Genomic DNA, 23781 nt, shown 5'->3' with positions numbered 1-23781 from the left:
AGCCAGAGCCTCTGTTTGAAGTGACCGTTTTTAAGCTTAGACAGATAGAAGAAAGGAGCTCAGTGAAAGACAGGGATGAACCCACCTTATGCTACATAGCTCCATAGTGCATACAGAGGCTGCAGTATGCCAACATAACATTTTGTAAAGCAACTTCAGCATGGTTTATAGCAAAATAGTCCCACTTAAGAAAATATAACCAGCATCACAAGTTTCAGTTGCCAGTTTCCTATGATATTTTGTATAGTAGCTTATCCTAAAGAATTTTTTTAATTTGTGGAAAGGAAGGTTCTGTTGTAGCCAGAAGCTTTTGAAAGCAGTCTGATCATAATTTGTGTCAATCCAAATAATAAATAAAGATAATAAAGATAGTTTAGTATCTTATAAAGCTTCTCTGCTAATGTTTCTTTCTGTCTTATGATCCATCCATGCCCACAGCATGTACAATTTGTGCAAATCCAAGTAAAAAAAAAAAAAGGAAGTGTAAAAGACAGTTACAATTGGATCTTAGAGTTCTTAATCATACTCAGATTTGATGAAAATTGTCATTGCTTCTTTTACAGAATCCTGGGAATTATTTTTCCAATATTTACTGCAGTTCCAGGGCTTGTGACTCAACTTAAGGTTATACCATTTGTGAATTCAATTTGAGAATTTTTTTACCTACAAGGAGACTCAACAAATTCATACATTTAAACTAAACACTACAGTATTACAAAAAACAAGAAGATGTTTTCAATTTTTGCAGGATACAGTGATGCATGTGAACCAGTTCCTGCAATCCAGAGGTTATTGCCAGTCAGCTCATCACATGATTTACATTAGATCAGCTGGGGAAGCTAATATAAAAGTATATATTCAAACTGAGCACATGCACAGACAATGTGTGGCTCTGAAGAATATGGTAATACAAAGACTACAGTGAAATACAGTTACTGACAAAATTCAGACACTCTGAAATAGGTTCAAAATAAACTTATTTTTGCTTGCTTGCACAGCCTAGCATATTAGCACATCATTTTTTCATTTCCAATTTTTATATCACCTTGCAGCAAATAGACTGAACCTTAGCCGGAAAATATAGATCTTGGCACTGTAAAATGTAGTCAATAAGAGGCTCTAACAGGACTGGAAAGAGGCCTGTCAACCACCCACAGGGCTTATGGCCAAGTACCAGCTCACCATGGCAACAGCTGATCTCAGAGGGGTGAAATGATCCATGAATAAAAATTAAACCAACAGTATTTCTCCTCTTTACAGGAAAGGTGACGCATAACATCTTGTATTCATTACAGTTTAGTCAAGCCTAGCTGAATGCTGTTTATGAATGTTCACAGTAGGTTAAGCTTCAGGTATGCTCAGTGACAGACACACACAGACACCAAGTCAACGGGGGTTTCTTTATTTTTGTCAGATTGTCTTTACTAGGAAAAGTGAATGTTAAGCGAGAGTATTATTTCATTTATAACAAAATAATCATTAGCCCTCAAAATAAAAGTAAAATCAATTGGCTAATAAAAAGCTCTGCTAATGCACAATCAAACATTGTTTGTTCATTATGTGAATGCTGTGATACCAGGAAAAAAAATCATAATCATCGAGCTTTCCATCCATCTAATATCTACTAATGCTAGTAGTTCATTCATTATTTCATTTACTGATTCATTCATTCACTCACTCGCTCATTTAAGGACTATTATGTACGCAGTTTACGACAGCAGAGGGCGTCATCTCAGCCAGCTGTGATGCCCCCTCACCACGCCCCCTGCCAGAGGAGTTTATTTATCCTGAGGGAGAAACAGACAGACATCCACGAAGAGTGGTCACCGTTGTCAGGGAAGGTCGGCGCGATGTGGCCCTTCTTACCGCTGCTGCTGCTCGGTCTGCTGCGACCCTGGCCCGTCGAAGCCACGTTCACACAGGTACCTGTTGATACCCACACACTGCACTTGCTGACAGTATGAGCTCAGACAGATAGATAAGACCGACGCGTTAACCTGAGATCAGATGACATCACTGTCTTTTCCAGGTTTTTATTGTAGTCATAATTTAACTTGAATGTTGAAAACAGAGTAGACAAAATAACACGTTGCATAGATACAAAGGTGGGTGGGGAAAAAAAAATAAATAAAAAAAAAAAAAAAAATATATATATATATAATATATATATATAGTACCTGTCAGCTCGTCATAACCCTGATAATTAGTTTTTACCTCTGCCATCTTAATTTTTTCAGATGCACTTTATCCAGGATTCTCGAGAATGTTCCTCGTGATAGTTCAAATAATGTAGTTCATTTGCACCTTACAATCTTGTCAGCAATTTTGTACCATATGCCCACTTTTCTCCACTTAACCAGACTGACTCATTACAGACCTCTTTTTGTAGCTCACAGACACTGATGATTGGTATTTAAACACATTCTCTCACACCATAAGGATGTGATGAAGCCTATGTACATAAAATAATGCATTAACAACTGTTATTTTGACTTTGTGACAACTGCATCAAATACCTTTTTGTGTTAGCATTGTGATTTAATAGTACTTCAATTTCCTCTTTCCTGTATTGTTGACATTATGTGAAAACTCCCTGGGCAAACACAGTCTCACCTCGCTGATCCATGTTCATGGCTGCTTAAAACTTTATCGCACCGCTTTATCCCATCGCCTACATTAAAGTGTATCAACTGCAGCAATTGTTTTAAGTAATGGAAAAGTTTGACCTATAATGCCCTGATGTAAACTTGTGTTTCAAGCAACCCTGACAATCAACAGGACAACTATGTTAGACAGTTCTGTAGCTTCTGTTTTCCACTTCTCATTACATACACTCAGGCACAAATTAATTGAGATCTGGCCTGTGAGTTTGAATTTAACTAAGTGCCTCTGGCTCTTTGAGAGCAATGTTCCCCTGCTCTGTTGACACTGGGCTTGTGTTATGTAGTGGGGCAGATGTCAGTGGTCTAACTTGCATAACAAAAACAGGGGTATGAGGAGAAAAAGTGTTGCACCTGTCCCTAATGTGCCTTATTTGGTTAAAGCTTTGGGAACCATTTGACAAAAAAGCTAGAAACAGGACAGACATTACAAACTATAGATTAATTCTTTGGTTGACCTTCAGAGCCAAACTGGATAATAAGCTTTCATTAATTTTATCTCAAATGCCATTTTCCTCATATTAGATATATTTGGGGAATCATGTAGGGCTGCAACTCTGAATTACTTTCAATATCGCTTGCCATTTTATTCAGGAAATGACTATTAATCAGTTATCCAACTAGTTGCAGAAGAATTTTGTTTTGATTGATTAATTGACTAATTATTTCTGCTCTGCACTTTAAGAGTTCATGATCTAACATAATGTAATGAGTTTTTGTTATTTTACCCATCGACTTATTTGTCACATGACTGTGAATCAAACAGCCAATGTTGTTTTATTATTCATTACACACATGCTTATTCTATAGCACCATGAAACAATAATTCAGGCTGTGAATTTCACACCATCCCAGGCCACCCTCACAACAAGTCAGACCACTAGTGTTGTAGGCTAACTCTATTTGTTGATTTAACAGGTACCAGATTAGTTATAAATTTGGCTACTATGTTCATCTGGGAGGAAAGTTGTCAAGATTAGAAAGAGAAACAACTTGTGACTGACCAACAAATGTGAAAAAAAATTCAACTCTCTAATACATATTCTTACTATTTCACAATTGCATGTTACTACAAGAGAAGGTGGAGGCTACATGTGTACTATATTTTCATGCCAGAAACCCCATTTAGGCTATAATTATGTCATGTCAATAAGTAAATAAAACATAAGATCAAGGGCAGTAGTTGCATCTCTCTCTCTCTCTCTCTCTCTCTCTCGACTGCTCATCAACAATGGACAATTACTGTTATTGAGGCAAAGTCAATGTAGAAAGATAAGGTGGTATAGCAACAGTGTGAACACAGTGCGAGCTGCAGCAGTTCAGAGGCAGCCATCATACACAGGTGAGGTGATGCAAAAGGTCTGCCAACCCCAGGCCCCCAGCAAATGTTCCGGTTCCCTCGGGTTGTCCGCCTCTGCACAACAAACAAGCATGTTTATCAAGCAGCAATGTAATAGTGGTGTTTTTTTTTTTATTTACCAGAAATGACACAGATGAAACCAATCGTTAAAAGGAGTGGGTGGCTGAAATGTTATACACACACCACCCATATTCTAAAATAATCCATGTGAAGGCCTACCACTGGCCAGAACATTTGTGTTGTTGACACTGTACCATAAGTACTATAAATAAATCTAAGAGCAAATAATGGGCACATAATGTCCTGTAGAATAAATTTGGCTTGGTTTGTTTGTTTGGTTTTGGGAGTTTTTTTTGCACACATCTAGAAAAGCACCTTTTTATGAGCAAAAATACTACACTAAAGGAGCACTGGGTAACTGTTAGCTGAAGGCTGGTTAAAACAAATATAACCTGCTTTGACCTGTGTTTGTACCCCCAGCGTTGTGACTCATCCACAGATGGCAACATTTACAAATACCAGGCAAAGACTCTGAACGGGAGTCGCACTGTGAACTTCAGCGAATACACAGGCAAGAGTGTCCTCATCGTCAATGTGGCTACATACTGAGGATACACCTTTCAGTATGTGGGTAAGAAACGGCACCACAAGCATCTTTGATTGTGTCTGGGGGAAAAAATGCATCTCCACCTGAGACATCTTATTATTTCTTTTCTGTTATCAGAACTGAATGCACTACATGAAGAGATGAAACCACTCGGACTCACTGTTCTTGCCTTTCCCTGCAATCAGTTTGGCAAACAGGAACCGGGGCAAAATCATGAAATCCTGCCAGGTTTAAAGTGAGTAATCTTTCTTTTTCTGTGCCAGTAAATGTCAGGTCAGCCACAGTGAAAACACTGTAAAACAAGTAGCTAAAGAACGACAGTGAGGTAAACACTATATATAAAAAAATAATGATTTGCTGTTGGTTTGGAAAAAAAAAAAAAAAATCTTGTTTCACCAAATACCAGCTTTTTGGGAACTTGAAAGTGTCTAGTGCTGGAAGCCAATATGAGATGTGAAAACAAGAGAATCCCCTAAATGTCAGTCACAAGCTTCTCACAAGACGGCACATATTGTAATGTGTTGGAACATAAAATCCTCCATAGGTGAATGTAGAGAGGAATTTGCAATATAGTAAATCCTCTGTCAATCAACAAAGCTTAATTAAATCAGGGAAAACATCCTTTGGCAATAAGATCTGTTTCTCTTAGTGGCCTCTCACACACAGAATTTATGTCTCAGGTTCCATCATTCATCTTATAGCCAGAGCAAAGCCTCTGTAATGCACTGTGTGGCTTTGCTCAGCTTGTAGTGAATTTAGGGCAACTGCCAGGCCACAAAGTGCTCAGATGCACGTCCAATGATAAGCTGCCCTCTTTCTTGATTCCAGGCATGTCAGACCAGGCAATGGATTTGTTCCAAACTTCCTGCTGTTTGACAAAGGTGATGTGAATGGAAAAGACGAGCAAGAGGTTTTCACTTTCCTTAAGGTAAGTTGTGGTCTGCTAGCAAAGTGTGTGATATAAAAAAATTAAATTTCCATTATATGTCAATAGAGGTAGTCTTAAATCAGTAGTTTAAATCAAGTGTTTTAGTAATGGTGTGCACAGACTTTAAAGTGAAATATCAACCTAAATGTTTCAGAATTTGTCACATTAGGCTGGGTGCTATTTGAAATGTTTTAATCAGATTATGTACAGGAAAAAAAGGACTAACTTTTGACCTGCTGAGTCACACTCAGGCAGCTATTGTTTACTGAATAGTGTATAAATATGTTCACACCCTGCACAGAAGCACACACACAGAATTGGGTATTTCCAAATATAAACAGCTATCAACGCATATTTGAGTTTGAATATTTCCGAGCCACTGAAAATTTCACTGTTTGCACTGTAACTTTGTTGCTCTCTTTATAGTCCTGTGTTTTCTTCCACACAGAGCTCCTGCCCTCCAGTTGGAGACAACTTCGGTATCCCTATTCACAGATTGTTCTGGGAGCCTCTGAGAATCAGCGACATTAAGTGGAACTTTGAGAAGTTTCTGGTGGGACCGGACGGGAAGCCTGTGATGAGGTGGCACCCAAGTGTCAACATTTCTGAGGTCCGAGCTGACATTCATAAATACCTGCTCCAACGCTACACACAGGATTTTTTCAATTAGATCTGATTCATCATAGAGAATTGTCAGTGTAGTGAAGTAGCAGGATAAGTAGAGTAAAGGTAGAATGTAAAAGGGAGTAATGTTAACAGTTTCTGACACATGAAGATGGCATGTTGAATGAAGAGGAGGCTTGAAAACAGGAACTCTGTGGTGCCTCTTCGGAATCTGGGAGTCAGGCCAGCTCTTCAGTGCATTCAGGCTGCCCTGCAATCCCACAGCATCATGTCATCTTCTCATCCCAGGACCTGTTAGCCATTACAGCCCAAATATGAATTACTTCCAATAAATCATGGAGAATATCACACCGATGTGCAGACCGTCCTTTATGAGAAACAACTGTTATTCTGTGGGTGTCATGTCACAGGGAGGTGACCATGATGTAGCAAATTTTTGGCCCCTTGACATTTCTATCCTGCAATAAAAAAAAAAAAGGACAATATGAACATGAATAAGTAGGGTAAGATACTAACAGACACTTAGAATAGATTTTATTAAGCCAGTCAAATACAAAAAGTCTCACATGTGCTTTTTGCCTACAGCAAAAAAAGAAAAGGGGCTACAAACCAAAAAAAATACAACTGCCAGTAATTACAGCGTAACTTTCAAAGTGCAATTCTGCTAATGTCTCATTTCAGCTCTTGTCCATCAGGATTTAGTTCCCTGTAACTTAATAACTTGTTTGATAAAATGGAACCTTTTTCAAATTCATCTGCAAACCTTTTAAAGCCCTTCGCCTGACTACCTGATATTCACTATACTAAGGAAATATTAATGGGTATTCATTTAAAGTGGCTTGATTTGAGATTAGATCTACCTTTTCAAAATAGTAACTCACACACACACACAGAATATCTCGAGGTATGGATACTGTGTCTCTTATCAGGGCTCTTGACTCTCTCTTGAAAGAGAGCAAAGCCAGACATCGTGGCAGAGGTTGTTTTATGAGAAGCGGATGTACTGCAATAACACTGGATCTAGGACCTCCAAGTACTTGTGAAAATCTTCCCCTTTCTGTTGTTTGAGCAGAATTTGAATGTTTCAGTTCTACAACTCCTTCGGTTAATATGAAATAGCAGGTATTTGAGGATGAAGAGGGAGATGGTCATCGCTGCTGCCTAAAAGTTTGAGTGCTGTAACCTAGATGCTGTATGTTGGGGCTAAACTGTGGGCAACGGTACAGGATGCAGCAAGATAAGTATGGATATCAGAATGAGTGATCAAATCAATTGTGGTCAAGTACAAGTGTTGTGTTTAATGAGATTAGGTCCATCATCGTGGGGAAAAAAAGGTTGTGTATGTATTGTGCATTGTGTATTGTGTCTGATACAAACATACAATGTCAATAGCTACAATATATTGGGATTACACTAACAACATAGAAAGAACAGCATTACTAAAGACAATGATTTACACTTAGTCAATGCAACTATCAAAACAGCAGGATATAAATAAATTATCAATAATCACAATCATGTTTTTGGTATGATACCATCAAAATTCATTTCCCCAAATTTTTGTATTTCAACAACCACTTTTGAACAGTTACACATATGGGACAGTTCTATAACATTGACGATAATGAAGAAATCTTCATAAATCAATCAACATTCACATTGTAAATTCTATGAGTCAATGTACCTATATAATCATTCATTGTTGGAATGAGTATATGTAGTCTTAGTCATATTGGGGAATGGCTTCCTGTAACCCTACAAGTAACAAACTAAGTGTCAAGTTGTTACATATTTGCAGAGAGACAATCACATAGGAATATTTTCTGGAAAAAAAGAACAATGTTAATTATTCCAACCTATTTAACAAATGACTTCAGTTCCTGATAAAAAAATTAAAATAATATTTCATGTATATATCAGAATAGCGAAGTGTTTCACAAATAGGCTTATAAAACGCAAGTATAAACAACATTACAATAGGATATCTACAGTTCAGTAGGAAAATTATAGATCAAATCACACCTTGTCAACTCAAAAACAAACTGATTTCATGCTACTACCCAGACTCCATTCGGTGGGTACGGTGATGCTTTAGTGCTTTCCAGGGTCAATGTTCTGTCGCTCCCTTTTTCCAAATCCTGCGGCAGCTGCTGCAGCTGCAGACTGATCTACTGATGCACAAAGGAAAAAGATAGTACTCTGATTACAGTCAAATTTTGCTCCTCCACACTTTTTAAATTGAATACAGTAGAAGTGGCCATTGTGTGGTGTAATTAAATAATCCAAAAACATACAAAAAGCCTAGGAATTCCTTGAAAAGACCAAAACCAATAATCAACTGATCCCCTTACAAGTATTGTCTGTGTAGCCAAAGCCAAATGATTTAGGTTTCATCTTTTTGGGCATAAAACTCCTAAAACACATAAATGGGCTACATCATTGTACTGAGTGACATTTATTCATTAGGATAAATGTAGTCTATTTTGAGTCAGTCCCACATACACCACCCTAATGGCACAAATACACACTAGTAGGTGTTCATCCACAGCTGAAAATAGTCCCTAACCAATGTGTAACAGCATGTACTACTGTTAGAGCTGTTGGCCTACATCTCCTCCACCCCTGCTGATATGGTTAAACAACGCAGGCTAGTTATATGGGACTCATCACCCACAACATTAGATTATCACCACCTCTGACATAGAGGCTAATCTTAGTGTGCTGGCATCATGGAGGGAGAAACAGGGAACCCAGGCACACCACCGGCTCTACTTATAGCAACATAGTTATCCATCTTGGCTCCAGCGACATGAGGATGAAGCAGTCAGAGATCACCAAAGCTCGCCAAGCCAGGACGTTTGAGTTTGCCAGAAAGATGAGTCGGCGCAGCATCGATTAACTGTCTCTGGTCAGTTACCCGTGCAAGGTAATGATGATATATACAGTAGGCTTCCTTCTCTGAACCACTGGCTGGCTCATCATTGTAGTGAGCAGGGATTTGGTTTTGTGAATACTCGTCCTTTTTTCTAGGGCTGCCCTGACAAAGTGAAAGCAGATGGCTGGAAGCATCCTACTGGAGTAGGCTATGCTATTTTATCTAGAAATATAGACTGGTGTTTACAGCAGGTTTGACATTAGGCACTTGCTTAGTAGGTCGCAGATGATTAGAGAGCCTGCTAGGGTTATAGGAAGTTTTGGAGTCCACTGGTTTAGAAATTAAGTTTTCTCTGGAAAATCCCCAGAGTGCAGCCTGACAGCCAGATTTATAACATTGAGACGAGATTTATAAATTTGTAAATCATCATACACTAACCACCATTCCTACCACACTCCCCACATCATCACGTGTGCAGCCCATCTAAATTTATTGAGGGACCTGCTAATATCAACTCCAGCCTCAACAACACCCTCAAACTTGGTTTCCTAAACATCATATCACAGTCTATTAAAGCATTACTGATAAACGACCTGATTCTTCACAATAAGCTGGATATGATTGGTCTTAAACCAAATATCGTCTTATTGGAGCAACCCCACTTGATTACACTAATGCACATGCTGCTTGAGCCACTAAGAAAGCTGGGGGTATGGCATTAGTCTATAAATCCAATTTCAAACTAACCTCTAATCTTAAAGTGACCTTTAACTCTTTTAAGGCTCTTGCACTGAAACCAATTCTCCCAGTTATGAATCACCCTCTCCAGGATGAAATACCATTCCATCTTGTGGTACTTTACAGATCACTTGGAGCCTTACTCACAATTTTTAAGAAGAATTTGGAGAATTTATCTCAAGTCTTGTTATATACACCAACGTCATTCTAATTATTGGTGACTTTAATATTCACCTGAATAAAATATGATCCTTTATATCTTCTGTTGTGATTTGGTGCTTTATAAATAAATGATTGACAAAAAAAGCTAATTGGCTTAGGGCTGAGAGCCACATACAGGGTGGGGAAATCAAAAAGTATTGAGAGACGGACTGCAGCTATCAACACATTGTTGGTTTTGGTCTTTTTGTGACATCATTTTGTTGACAATAAGGTAAAATACAATAACACCAACTTTATCTTTTGAGCAATAAAACTGTACAAAAATGTGATTTATAACAAAATGTAAGAATTAAATATTGTATTTAGGTTGCTGTACTGTACCTGCATTCTCTGGTGGTGGTCTTGAACTCTCTCCAACTGCTCTGGCCCCTCTGGGTTGTGAGAATGATGGCTGCCAAGGAAAACCCTGACAAAAAAGAAAGCACCACCTTAGTTCAAACCACTAAATATTCTCATTCATCATAACCAGCAGCCCTCAACTTTGCTGTAACCTAACAATTGTATTGAATGTAATTGTGGCTAGGTTGAGCTGCAGTTAGACCTAATTACATCTTGTTCCTCCCAACATGTAAGGGGAGTAGAAATAAGAGAAAAAAGAGCCTTGTTTCCTCAGTGAACAAGAGTCACTCCAGAGACAGAGACACAGGGGCCTTAGAGGACCCTTACCGGGGTAACAGGCTGGAAGTCTCGTACAGGGGGTGGTGCTGCTGCGGCTGCTGCGGCTGCTGCGGCGGCTGCGGCGCCTGCTGCATTGGGCATCCGGGGAGGGAAGTGTATGGGCCAGCCCTCGAGGCCCTGCGGTCCCACCTGCACAAAGGGACCACAGTAGGGAGGGCTCAGCGGGCCGTTCACTGAGCCTGACGTGGGGTCTGAGGTACGTCTTTCCTGCTGCTGCCCCTACGAGGGATCACAAGTACACACGTGATCCCCAATCAGTGCACGGCTGCTACTCTCAGCGAGCGCAGTGGCCCTGTCATGGCATGGGCCACTGCTGAACTTCAACCCTACTGCCGCTGCCTCCCACTGAGGAGTGTAAATGTTCCACCTGATCCCGAATGCACTGACAAACATGCTAGCTGGAGTGAGGCTCTTGTCCTGGAGTATTGATTTGTCCACTATGATCTTACTGCAGTCGACATCTAAGCGACTGCATTCTGTCACTAGGGGGTGCTAGTCTGCAATTTTTTCTACAACTCGTATCCTGCTGCATAATTTATCCCAAAGGTTTAAGGAGCAACTTTCAGTGAATGCCATGGCCCTAATTAAATGTACTTGTACTTACGGCCAAAATGACCAAACACATCACCTATCCAGACTGACAGCACTGTTTCATTCACCATTTCAATACGTCTGCAATACTACCAGGCTCAAACCTGAGCTGCAGCCAGTACCTGTTTGTGATGCATCTGCAGTCTCTCCAGCTTACACCTCTCTGTACGTTCTCGCTGACACTCGTTCTGTGCCTGATGAAGCTGAACACACAACACATAATGAAAAAACAAAATAAACCCCACATTAGAGAGCAGTTTAGTTATAAAACATACTCAATGCAAGACACAAAAACTAAATCTTTCCCCATCATGCCACATACAGGAAAATATACTGTAAACACACAGTTTACCTGATTGGTCAAATTAGTAATCTGACCCTGGAGTCTCTCAACTTGCCGCCTCAAGTCTTCTTTTTCCTCATTCATTCGCTCTCTGTCACTCCTCTCTTTCCTGAAGTCTTCTTCAAAGATCTTCACCTGGAGTACAATACAGTGATTAAAAGCAGTGAAGGAAATGGAGCAGGAATTGTATGAATAATTGCAGTAGAGCTGTGTGTGTGTGTATGTGTATGTGTATGTGTATGTGTGTGTGTGTGTGTGTGTGTGTGTGTGTGTGTGTGTGTGTGTGTGTGTGTGTGATTTGCTGCTTGTCTGACCTGTTCTTTTAGTACAGCAATTTGAGTTAGCAGTTCCTGTTTCTTCAGGTTATTGGCTGCATCTGCAAAGTTACCCTGGCCAGGTGGTTGTTGAGAGGATGAAGGGGAATGCAGGTTTAAGGCTTCCTCTAAAGCCTGATGTAGAAAAAAGAAAACAAGTATTACACAGAAATACGCTCATCGCTCTCTTTTTGCATCTCTTCCACACTCACCCTGTTGAGGCGTTGGATCTCCTTCTCCTGGTACTCCCTCTGTTTGCTGAGGGGCAGCAGCTGATCCTGCAGGTAGCGAATTTTCTGTTTCAGCTCAGTGGTCTCAGAGTTGAGACATTCCTTTTCCCCCTGAAACACAACCAAAACACTGAAAACCCATTCTTAAAGTATTCTGTAACATTGTTTTTGTCCTGTGTTTAATGGCTTTGAAATGTTTACACCTATGTCACTCGTGTCCTCGTAGTCTCACCTGCACATTTTCAATCTTGGATTTGGCCAGCAGCAGCTTCTTGTCATAGTCGCGCTGCCTCTGCTCTCGCTCTGCCTCTAGCTCAAGCACAGTTTTCTGGGACTCAGCCAGCCGTTGTCTAAGGTCTGTGATCTGTGGGACAATGTAAACCATTTAGCTGAGGACAGGATTCACTGAATCCACTTCTCACAGTGGTAAGGTACAATTCTCAAAAACACAAACCAAAAAAAGAAAAAAAAGTGATTCAGCGATAACTCTCTGGTAAAGTTGAACGTCATCTGCTGCGTGTGTTAACATACATGGCGTAGAAATGTGTGTTGTGAAATTTTACAACAAGCCACAGCAACAAGGACATATTTGCAAACACACGCAGTTCTGTTTTAGTGTAAAATATGAACGAACCTAGTGACGCAAATGGATGTATCTAGTGTTCTGCGGTTTAAACCCCAGGCTGCATGGTGTCCCCGTCTCAACAAAGCGTGAATGTAGGTTTGTTGATGATTGTGGGTGTGCACAAGTGTAGGTGTGTGAGTATGAGAGTGTGAGAGTGTGTATATTTGTGTGTCTCTGCTGCCCTCTGACTGCACCATAGCAGGAAGTTAGTGGGTACCAGAGAGGTAAGGGGAATTCTTACTGTGTGACAGGCCTTGTGGTAAGTGTGTTCAGATAGCGAGCTATTGCAAGATTGCACCTTTTCCACTGGACAAGCACATAGAAAACACACACACACACAGAGACAGACACACACACAGACACACGCACACATACACATACACAGCGAACTAATGCACAAAAACTTTAGAGCCCTGTGTTCCTTAAAGATATTTCCGAATTACAAAATCTTTGCCTTCTGTCATTTCACTACTTTCTCAACTTTAACAGTGGAATAATTGATCATGAATTTTCCATTGACACAATGTAAAATGTGACCAATGGTGTCACAATGCTACAACTATTCATTCTAAAGGCATTTTCTGACTGTATAGTTCATCTATTTTATGGCCTAATTTATCCTTGTTTGGAAAAACTCAAATCATTTCCAAAATGTGTTACTCCTGATAACAGTAGCAATAGTAATTCATGAAATGAAGTGAGACCTAAGCATTTAAAACAATATCTGACACTTAAGTTAACAGGACACATGGTTACTAAACTTAAATGAGTTCAGTGGAAGACACAGTTGAATAGAGTTCATTTTGAACCTAGGTACAAAGGGCTGTCCATTCTAAGCACATACATTATTTACACTGATCAGCCACAACCTTAAAACCGGTAACTGGCTAATGTTGTAGCTGACTGGTGTTTATGGAAAATGCAGGATAAAAAGAACCCAGACATGTGGAAGAAGTCTGAACTCTGACACAGGCCAAAGTATACATTTAAAAAAAAATAAAAAACATAAAAATGAGGCAAGAATACTTGGTGGGTTGGACTGAACTGACGTGATTTTACGAAATGGAACAAAGGTGTTAAACTTCTAAAAGTGAGCTTTGATATGATAAAAATGAAAATGTTTTTTAAAGGAATTCGGAGAGAATGAGGTATTTGTTCTCCTTCAACAGCTCTATATCAGTCGAGGACACTTCTGGGTCTTCCCACACCCTTCATAAAAGCTGTAAAGTCATTACTGTACCTTCTGTTCAAACTGTGACTTCATGGAGTTCCACTGAATGTCCCACTGCTTGTTCACCTCCAGTACCTGTAAGCAGCGCCAGAAAGTGAAACAAATGACACTCAACATATAGGAAACTAAATACACAGAGACTTTCCCCTATGGCAAAAGAGGATGAGCACTTAGTGCAAAAAAAGACTCACATCCTTTCTCTGCTTCTCCAAAAGCTTGATCTTCTTTTCATACACCTCAACATCACAAGGTTTAGTAGGGGTTTTCTCTGCAGCTTTTCCACTCTGGGGGCAACAACAAAACATTCCTAAATCCATAACATTCCTCCATTACTCACACTTGTAAAGAGAGTTTACAAGAACGGAAGTGTTAAGTCACAAATTCATCAAAAAAAAACATTACTCAATGTATTTATAAAAGGAAAAACAAAGTTTGAAATAAAAACATATTTGTTATGTAAATTAGCAATTATATTCATATGAAGCAAAGTCTTGATGTGTGTGTTTGTGTGAGTGTGCACAGAATAAAATAATAACTTTGCTATGTAACTACCTTCTGCGGTGTGGTGGCCTCCATCTTAGGTCGTACAGCGGCGGATTCCTCCTTCACCAGCTCCTCTTTGGCCTCTGGAGCTTCGGTGTCAGATGGTGCAGCAGATGCTGCTGGCGCCGCTGCTGCTCCTCCAGTCACGAGCTCCTTAAGTTTCTGGTTTTCCTGTCTGAATCAGCAAGAAAATGAAAATGATAGTACATGTGAACAACGTCCTCCCAGAGTTTCCTGAAGTTTTGGTACAGCCTCAGGATGTCCTTTGGGAAGAACCTATATTACCCACTGAGTGCAAATATAGCAACAGAAAAAACTTGAGTAACCCCCTTCCATCAAAAGTGAAAGAATGGTCATCAACATCCAAGATAGAGTAAAGATAAGGTTGGGTTTTATCTTCAAAACAGTAATTGGAGGTTGATTCACACTACATTCAAAAGATCAGGAGAAACAAAAGTCTCCCAGTTTAAAAAACCACCAGAAGAATGAAAATGAATGAAACTGTCTGTACCAAGTCAAATTAAGAGAGAAGGTGAACATTACCTCAGCTGTTCTAAGTCCCGATTCCTGATATGATGGTCCTCTTCCATTTTCTTTCGAAGCTCATTGTTCTCCTGTCTGAGCTGCTCACAGAGAGTCTATAACACCAAAATACACAATTAACACTATATTTAACTTCATTCTGTATAATACACAACAACATCAACCTTTTTTTTCCTATATATTCCCACACAGAGCCTGAAGCAACTGCCTTTAACACAGTGGTTACGACACAAAAGGAACTTATATTAGAGTACTGTACATGGGCATGAACTGGATTCATGAGGAAATACTACCTCTATGACCCAAAATTTCTGACACAGTTTCCTATATTTCACATTTTCATCCCACAAACTAACAACATGATAATGAAGTTTTTAAAAGAAGGGACAAAAAAAGAAAGAAAAAGAAAAAACATATTACAGTTATTAGTGCCTATGCACTCACACTGGTACTAACTATGAATTAACAGCCTACACTTTATGGGCCTTAAAATCTATATCAAATATTTTACATGGTTACTCTGCTTTTATTGTAAAGCACTTTGAATTTTATTTAGAAATTTGCTAATCAAATTAATTATGTTTAATGTGTTCAAAAAAAGGAAAAGTCCCTGATAAAGTCCAACCTAAATAAAAATCAGTCTAACTTGTCATCAAGTGTTGTGCATCAGTAGTTGCAGTTCTTTATGTTTATGTCATGTACATACAAGTGCTAAACCCATATGAACTACTGTATAACACTGAACACTAAATATAACTCATCACATATATCATTACATTACAAACAAAGAACCTTGTTCTTTCTCCAGGGACAGAAAAATAAAAAAAAATTTCCAGTCATCAGAGATGAGGGGCATTTCACTGTAAAATATAGCTATTAAATTATCATATCTGGCATGTCAGGAAAATCACATTGTAGTAAATAATATGCACCAGCCTGTGAATGGTTTCCAGTCAATACATTTCATTAAAAATAAGTTAAATTTATCAAAATAAATCACTGTATGTTTACACATTTTCCAACTGTATGATGTTGATTAAAAAACTTAAATCTAAGGCAAGATGGTTGCTTTGGCATTTTTTACTTTTGTCATACAGTCATTTTGTTGCATACCTGTAGGAGGGAGGTCCTCTGTTCATTCTTTTGGACCTTAGAGGAAAGATGGTGAAACTCCACAGCCATGCGACCGAGGTGCGCCAACAACTGGTTCGGGTTGGACTCCTCAGCAAATATGCTGAAGGAGCTCTCTAGTCTCTTCAGCTGGCTCGCCAGCTCGATGTTCTCCTGAGGCAGGAGGGGGATAACTCCTGCCACTGACCCGGCCTGGAGATACCCACACAGGTAAACAGTCAGTCCTTCCTCTCTGGCTGATTCAGAGGGTGAGTAAACAATTACATATGTACTTCAACCAGCACAAGACTGACAGAGCAACATCATGTTACTACTTCTATTAAGAGCAGCAAATCAAACCAAATCAAACCAAAACAAGTTTGTCCTATTGGATTTAAATTTAGTCCTCAGACAAAAGATTAATGGTTACTTCAAACGGAAAAGTTGTGGTAACTGTGTTACTAAAATATATGGGAACTGTGTCAAGTTAAGCTACACAATTTCAAATCATGTGACAATCTAGTCAATTAGTTTGGACAACATGTGCGCCTGATATATTCTGGCATTCTGTCCTATAAACACATCCCCTAGGATGTAGTGTGTGAATGAATCAGATGTGTAATTCTACTCAGTAATAATCCTGGACTTTCCCCAGGCTGACTCAGGCTGGAGCTACCAGTATTGAGTTTGTTGGTGAGTCACCACATCAAGGATACGTTCCTAATATTGAGGAAATGGCCATAAACAGGAAAGTTGAATTTAGGTAAAAATAAATTACACAAAATAAGTACTTTTGGGAGTTAGTGACAAGCGTATTTACCCTTTAAATATGCTACATTGTTTGTTAGAATGAAAGATTCTTCGGAACTACAAAAATGTGAGTTTCTATGACAGCTGGAAAATTATTCATTTTAATTTGTGTCACAACAAGTCTGGTACGTACAGTCAAGGCATCTGGAGTCTTGCCCTCAATATTCACAACTTCAAACTCTGATAAGGCCTCCTGTAAAAACCAAAAAGTAAATTGAATCATAGTGTATGCAGTGTCCACAAAGTAAACATCCAGTTGAGAGCTGCCAAATGTCAAGTTCTAGGCTCTTATAATGTCTTTATCTAGTGTTATTTACAGTTGTTCCTGCCTCAAACAAAAGCTCTCATGTACAGTTCAAATTACTCACAGTGGGCTTCTCAGGCTGCAGGGTCTTCCCTAAACAGCTAGTTTGCTCCTCCTTCTGCTCTGCAGTTGGGTGTAAACAGGGTTTAACTGCAATAAGCCATAAGAACACCAAGCTTAATCTAAGTTTCAGTAAAGCAGAACATTATACCATATAGTTACAACACTGTACAATGCAATAATCCACTAATATGAAAATTTTTGCAAAGTTGAATTCATCATCATTATCAAGTCTGTGAGACTTACTTTGTGTCTCAGTCTGAACAGGCCCTCCCATACACAGACTGGCAGCAAAACTGGAGGACTTGAGGGCCTCGTTGTCTCTCACAAGTTCTTCCACTCGCTGCCGAAGCCTTGATGCCTCTGATTGAGACTCTTCCAGCAAATCACCTGCAAGTTTCAGAGAGATCTTTTCTCTGTCTGGCAGCACTTCACTTGAGTTTTGCTTGATATAACTCTTAACTATCTTTTTTTTCAACAAAGACCAGTAAGGCTAGAACAATCAGTATAAGCAGGCATCAAAAAGAATGTGATAGAAGTTCAGTGACATATTACGTGCAAGTAACACTCCCTTGGTGAGTCACAAAAGGAGCAATTAGGCCATTGGAATCTTTTCAACAGACTACTGATGAAGATCATCAGGTTATACTACATTCCACCTCATTTTCTGCACAACACATTCCTTCCCGCATTTGTATATTTTCACTGGAAACTCAGTCACGTGGTCTGTTATATGATGTCTTTGTGGGTGCATTAAGATAATATTATATAATAATTAATTTAGTGCTGCTAGGAAACACAGGCTGAACACAGATTTTTGTTATAGATTTTACAAAGTACAATGAAGAAATCGATGTCCCTGCGTGTATACCAATCCCGAAAAATAAAATCCCCAGGTGTTAAGACATACAATGGATGTGCAATACCAAAAAGCAGCTGGCATAAAGCCCTCTGTCCAAAGCCTTAAGGTAACTATGCTGTCTTTAGGAACCTACCTAAGCTCTTAAGTCCCTTCATGCGCTCCCTCAGTATGCTGTTCTCCTCCAATAGCTGTCGATAGCTGCTTCCCCCTCCAGCCTCATCTCTGGCCTTGACCTCACTCCCACCTGGATCATAGATGCGGTACGGGCCTTTCCCTTCCATCGCCGTCTCTCACTTCCTAGACATGGTCCTCTAAACTGTGAAAAGAAGACACAGTATTATTATTTTTTGACTTTTACAGAAAACAAAAACTGCTGATAGTAAAGTCTCTAGACGACAGACGGTTTGTGTCTACAACCCTTAGTGATAAGAGAAGCAACTATGGAAACAAGTTTTTCCATTGCAAACAGTCACATTTGAACCCTACATCATAAATATACTGCTCATAGAGGCAAATTGAAACTAACAGCAACCAGCATTACATATCAACACACAAATATTCATGCAAAGGAAGGCAACAGCTGAACAGAAGCATTGGCTTTACAGTATTAAGGAAAATAACTTAAACATTACCTCTTGGTTCACATAATATTAAACAAGAAATCCCCTTAAACCACAACTTACACTGTAGCAATATTATAACCACATAGAATTATAGCAAATGGTGTTTCTGGTACCTCTTGATTGCAAATGAAATAAATATATCCTATTCAGACACCCCACTGTATGTGCTATACCCGCTCTGTCTCAGCTTACAATTTCTAGCAGGACGAGTGAAAACTATCGTGAAGAAAATAAACAACCACCGACAGCTTTGAGAGGACAAAAGCAGCAACATCATCACAGTGCTACCCTGCAAGAGAGAAACATATGGCAACAATGTGCTAACGTTTGTGAAGGCTAATAAATATGACAACTACAACGTTCATATCCGAGAAGGAGAAAACGAACAAAATCAGAGAAAAGAAAAGTAAATGTTACGTGAATCCTGCTAACAGACATCTACCCGACAGACGAGAGTCAAATACAGCATAATCTAGCAATTGATAGCTACCTTGATTGGCTGAAGAACGCTAATATTAGTTTTCGCTGTTGTCATGCAAATTGCTAGCAACATCCTCGTTAGCTGTCGGCTATAGCTAACGCTAGATGACAGTGCGGGACAGGAAGCCGCCAGCTCCTCTTATTTACCCACTACAGATACTTTTATCGATGCAGTAAGTCAACCTGAAAGCGGAGTTAAACGATAAACCAAAGAACAAAGAGGTGTCTTTTGCCTGGATACCTTTCAGCTCGCAGTGGCCTCTCGTCTCTCTGCCAGACTTCTATTGCGGAAGTGGTCGACTGGTCTATGCTGTAAGCAGGGAAATTCCACCTCGCGACATTACCTACTGCGGTGTAAACAGCGATGATTGACAGCCCTACGGACCAATCAGGGTGCAGCACTCAGTCAGCGGGCACCAGCAGGAGCCACTGACTGTAATGTAAACACTGAAGCGAAATTCAGACTACATGGTACTGATTTTACAAGAATTATCAAGGCTGCTCACATCGTGGACTTTTAAATATGTAAATGAATATCTCTATATACATCAACAATGGCTCATATGACACAGTGGCACCAGGGTGAGTAATACTGAACAGTCAAAAATACAGCCTGATTTACAGTAGCCTATCTCAGGAGTAGTTGTGATTTTAATTTAATAATTCCTCATTCTTCTGTTTAACTCTTGTAACACATGCTCTATAGTTTTGGGACAAACCCGACCATTTTCACCGAATTACTTTTTTTCCTTCATTGATACATTTAGAGAAGGGGCTGTTGGGGGTTTCTGTGATTGCATCACATATTTCCTCTGAAGTAGCAGGGCAATAAGCTCAAGTTACACTGAGCTTTTTGAGACCACACTATAGGTTAACAGGAAATATTTGGTCATAATTGAGTAATCTGACATCATTTTCTCAATGAATCAAATATGTATTCGCTCTGTAAAATATGAGAAAATACCGAAAAAATGCTGAAAATACAAAAAAATTTGCCATTCCCCAGGTTGATACATGCAGGATATCTTTGTCTTACTAGAAGTATAAAACCCAAAGGTATTCAGTGTAATACCACAGAAAACTGTGGGAGTTGAAACAGTGAAAAAAAAAAGTTCTTAATAAAATCACTTAAGCAATTAATCCAGTACCAAAATAGTTTCAGATTAATTTTCTCTCTATTGACTAATTGATTAATTAACTAATCATTTGCATTGTTTGTAAGTTATAGGCCTATAATTTTCTGAAATTTGAGTGGAATGTGAATTTAAGGCCAGGCATGTCTACATTTCTCAGATTAGACAGCCCACTACTAATTTGGTAAAAAATAAATAAATAAATAAATAAATAATTAAGAGGTGGCAACACACTAAAATATAACAGGATCAATCCAAAATATTTTTTTTGTCAGTTTAGTGCAGGTGTAACTCCTGTATCAAACTGATATGAAACTCTGCCATTCAATGCTTCATGCTATCTAATTAGTACATGGATACATCAGTGTATTCTAAAAAATAAAACACTTACCATGCTAAATGTACATATACTGTTCCACATTGTGTAACTTGTATGTTGGCTTCATCAGCCCTTGTATTGAGATGTTGATTGTTTGTCACATATTACACAGGCTGGTAAAGCAAATACAACATTTTTTAAAAATATTGTGTCAGTCAGGTTAAGTACAGTAATAGTACAGTAGTACAAGTCCAGTAATACAACATGTTTGACTAAATTATTAGAACTATAGACCTATTTCAGGCCCTGACCGACCAAACATGAATAATTTAGAGCAATAGTGACATCTTGTGGGAATTAACAAACAGGTAATCTGTGGCCATATTTCTTCCTCAGGGAGTTACATTCCTCAAGACCATTCCTTGGTTAACTGGTAGCACTAAGTATTTCTGATGTAATTCAGCATGTGACCACAAACAATTAGTATAAACCACTCAAGGGTTCTTGATAATTCTAACTGGATTATCTGTATGACTAAGTATGTATGTTTCTGTAAAGGGTCAAAATGATTAATTTACATAACAAAACGTCTCTCATGAATCACAAGTAAAAGCATATCGCTGCTTATCAACATAGCCACCATAATGATTTTCAGTTTCAGAGTATCAGCCTTGAAAGTTTTATCGCAAAGCATGCTGTGTTAACACAGGAAACACCCAGTTTGCAAATTATTTTACACTCTACATGATGTGATTCACAATAAACCTAAACTAATCAGAATCACACATTTGTTTTTCTCTTTATGTAGCTACCGATACTACTTCCTGTAATGAAAAAAGAGAGCAGGTGAATGCCAGTAATACTGAACTACTGAGAACTACTGACTATGTTAACACTACTGTAATAGAGAAACCAGTTTAGAAATACCTTTAACAATTTAAAAACCTGTAAGATTTCACAATACCACTCATTTGTTTCTTTGACGTAACCTCTCTGATGACTGCATGAAAATCACACTGTACAGAAAGAGAACAAGTGAGAAAACAAGAGTGTGGGTAAACAGCTTGTAACATATGTACTCCGTCATGGCTGTGTGTGCTTTAATAACAATAAACCTTATATGAAAATACTTTTCATACATTAAAATGCTGCTTAAATCGATTTAGATGGCGAGTAATGAGTCACATGCATAAAAAAAAATCTACATACAACAACTTATAGTATTTGGACCAGCAGTGACCAAAACACTGGTAAAGTGAGTGAATGTGTTCCCGGGGGAGAGTCGTCAGTCAGCCACAGGAAAAAGCAAACACACAGCTCATATGGCTCACACACACACAGAGGTTGTTTTTTCCTCAGTCCTTTGCCTGTCACCAAACACCTTGTCCTTGTTTATTAGTGCACAATGTTTCCATGTCAGGCTAAAATAATAATTAGGCTGGTGACTCTGAGCCTGCCAGCAGAAAAACAAAGGCCCGAGGACACAGGAAATGCCGCCCATCATTTAGTCCTGCTGGCCAGCAAATTGCACATTTTGTTTTCTTCCCCTACCTACTTTTTCCAGAAACATTTTAAAGCATTTGCCTCATTGCACAACGACAGGAGAGTGAGCAGATGACATGTGAGAGAGGATAATCATCAGACTGAAGCCCACACTGTCACAAGTATGCACCTCATCCTGTTGAGACACAAGGACAGTCCAGTCTCCAATCTCCCACTAGAAGCAGAAATCAGCAGCTGATAGTCATTAACTCTGTGCTACTTAATACAAAATGTTCTTTTGTTAGCCGACTAGTGACTCGGGCTGTCTTCTCGAGGCCTTAAACCCGGGACATCCTCGCTCTCTAATGCTATGCAAAACATGTGCACTGGCACCAGATATGCTTCAATTTTAACTCTTTAACAGGCTCTTCGTATCATTTTCGACAGCCAATCTTGTCAAGTACACGTCTCTCCTTCTCTGTCTCTCTGTGTGTAATTTATAATAATGATAACGAAAATATCTTTTTAAACTACTGTTTGTGTTATTCAGTCTTCAATTCCTTTCTTTTAAAAAAGGTAAAATCTTGTCATTCTTTTTTTTAACATGGATTTACCAACGTGTCCTGTGGAATATGATGTTTTGATGTGTTATAATGAATTACAAACTTAAGCTTAAAAAGCACATTTAAATCAGATTTTAAATAAACATATAACTTAATAAACTGCAATTAACTTTTTTGCCTATATAGTAGTTGCTTTCTGTAGCCAGTAAATACCACACAATTACAGAGTTAATGGCATTTTTACTAGCATATAGAGCAGTAGTCAGTATTTTCACTGTTACATTTACCTTCCACGTTATGTTCCAAACAGAGGATGACAACACTCACCTCAATGACTAGACGAAAAATTATTTTAACCCGCTCTAAATGTTCTGTTACTACTTAAAACAAATAAACAACAACTCACCCACACATTCAGCTTGTGTCGGAGAGGCACTTTTTAAGGACTGGTGAATAGGGGAGAAGCAATTTGACTGTGAGACTTGGGGAATTCCCATAACCCAGTAAAATGGCCTGCACTGTACGCCCAGCCTAAACAGAACCTGGTGTCTGTCCAGCTGTGTGGTGCCTTAGTGAATAACACAACACATGAAAAACACCAAAAATAAAAATAAATAAATAAATGTAATACATTTTTGCACAGTAGCTCACAGCACGTACATCACGCTGCTCACGTCAATGCATTTCAACAAAACTGAACAAGTAGAAGAGGCCACAAAGATATCTCACATCACGTGATGAGAGTCGCATTCAAGAAAAATGTGAAAATGACCTCTAATATATAATATGATAATATAATTTAATATAACTTGTTTATACAGTAAAGTACATGCAGTACAGAACATGGTTTGGTTGCACAATCACATCATGAATCCACCATCATTGTGGAGACTGTAGATAAAAAAGTCAAAGCTGACTGAAGC

The 23781-nt window shown here is 38.9% G+C and overlaps 2 protein-coding genes across 9 annotated transcripts; one reads left to right on the top strand and one right to left on the bottom strand.

Moving 5' to 3' along the window:
- The first annotated feature begins 1730 nt into the window (after positions 1-1730).
- Positions 1731-6527, top strand: gpx3 (glutathione peroxidase 3). The gene is made up of 5 exons (XM_056383454.1): positions 1731-1922; positions 4501-4651; positions 4745-4862; positions 5456-5555; positions 6004-6527. The coding sequence occupies exons 1-5, from the start codon at positions 1746-1748 to the stop codon at positions 6223-6225; spliced, it is 768 nt and encodes a 255-aa protein (XP_056239429.1). The 5' UTR covers positions 1731-1745; the 3' UTR covers positions 6226-6527.
- Positions 6528-6696: 169 nt separating this feature from the next.
- tnip1 (TNFAIP3 interacting protein 1) lies at positions 6697-23339 on the bottom strand. Of its 8 annotated transcripts, none has more exons than XM_056383445.1 (18): positions 23265-23339; positions 18392-18574; positions 17643-17786; positions 17401-17486; positions 17166-17225; positions 16226-16435; positions 15113-15207; positions 14579-14744; positions 14218-14310; positions 14036-14101; positions 12403-12534; positions 12153-12281; positions 11941-12075; positions 11636-11761; positions 11406-11486; positions 10681-10911; positions 10336-10420; positions 6697-8350 (listed from the first exon to the last, which is right to left on the bottom strand). In XM_056383445.1, exons 2-18 carry the CDS (start codon positions 18537-18539, stop codon positions 8271-8273), a joined length of 2067 nt encoding a protein of 688 aa, XP_056239420.1. In that variant the 5' UTR covers positions 18540-18574; positions 23265-23339; the 3' UTR covers positions 6697-8270. The 8 variants fall into 8 exon arrangements, with proteins under 8 accessions (XP_056239420.1, XP_056239419.1, XP_056239422.1 ...); XM_056383444.1 differs by lacking the exon at positions 23265-23339 and adding an exon at positions 19603-19721; XM_056383447.1 differs by lacking the exon at positions 23265-23339 and adding an exon at positions 19603-19721 and having other exon boundaries at positions 6697-8347.
- Between the last annotated feature and the right edge of the window lie 442 nt (positions 23340-23781).

This window comes from Seriola aureovittata, chromosome 8, assembly GCF_021018895.1.
Source record: "Seriola aureovittata isolate HTS-2021-v1 ecotype China chromosome 8, ASM2101889v1, whole genome shotgun sequence".
Classification (NCBI taxonomy): domain Eukaryota; kingdom Metazoa; phylum Chordata; class Actinopteri; order Carangiformes; family Carangidae; genus Seriola; species Seriola aureovittata.
Note: the sequence above shows the minus strand (reverse complement) of the source record. Positions and strands in the feature narration are given on the sequence as shown.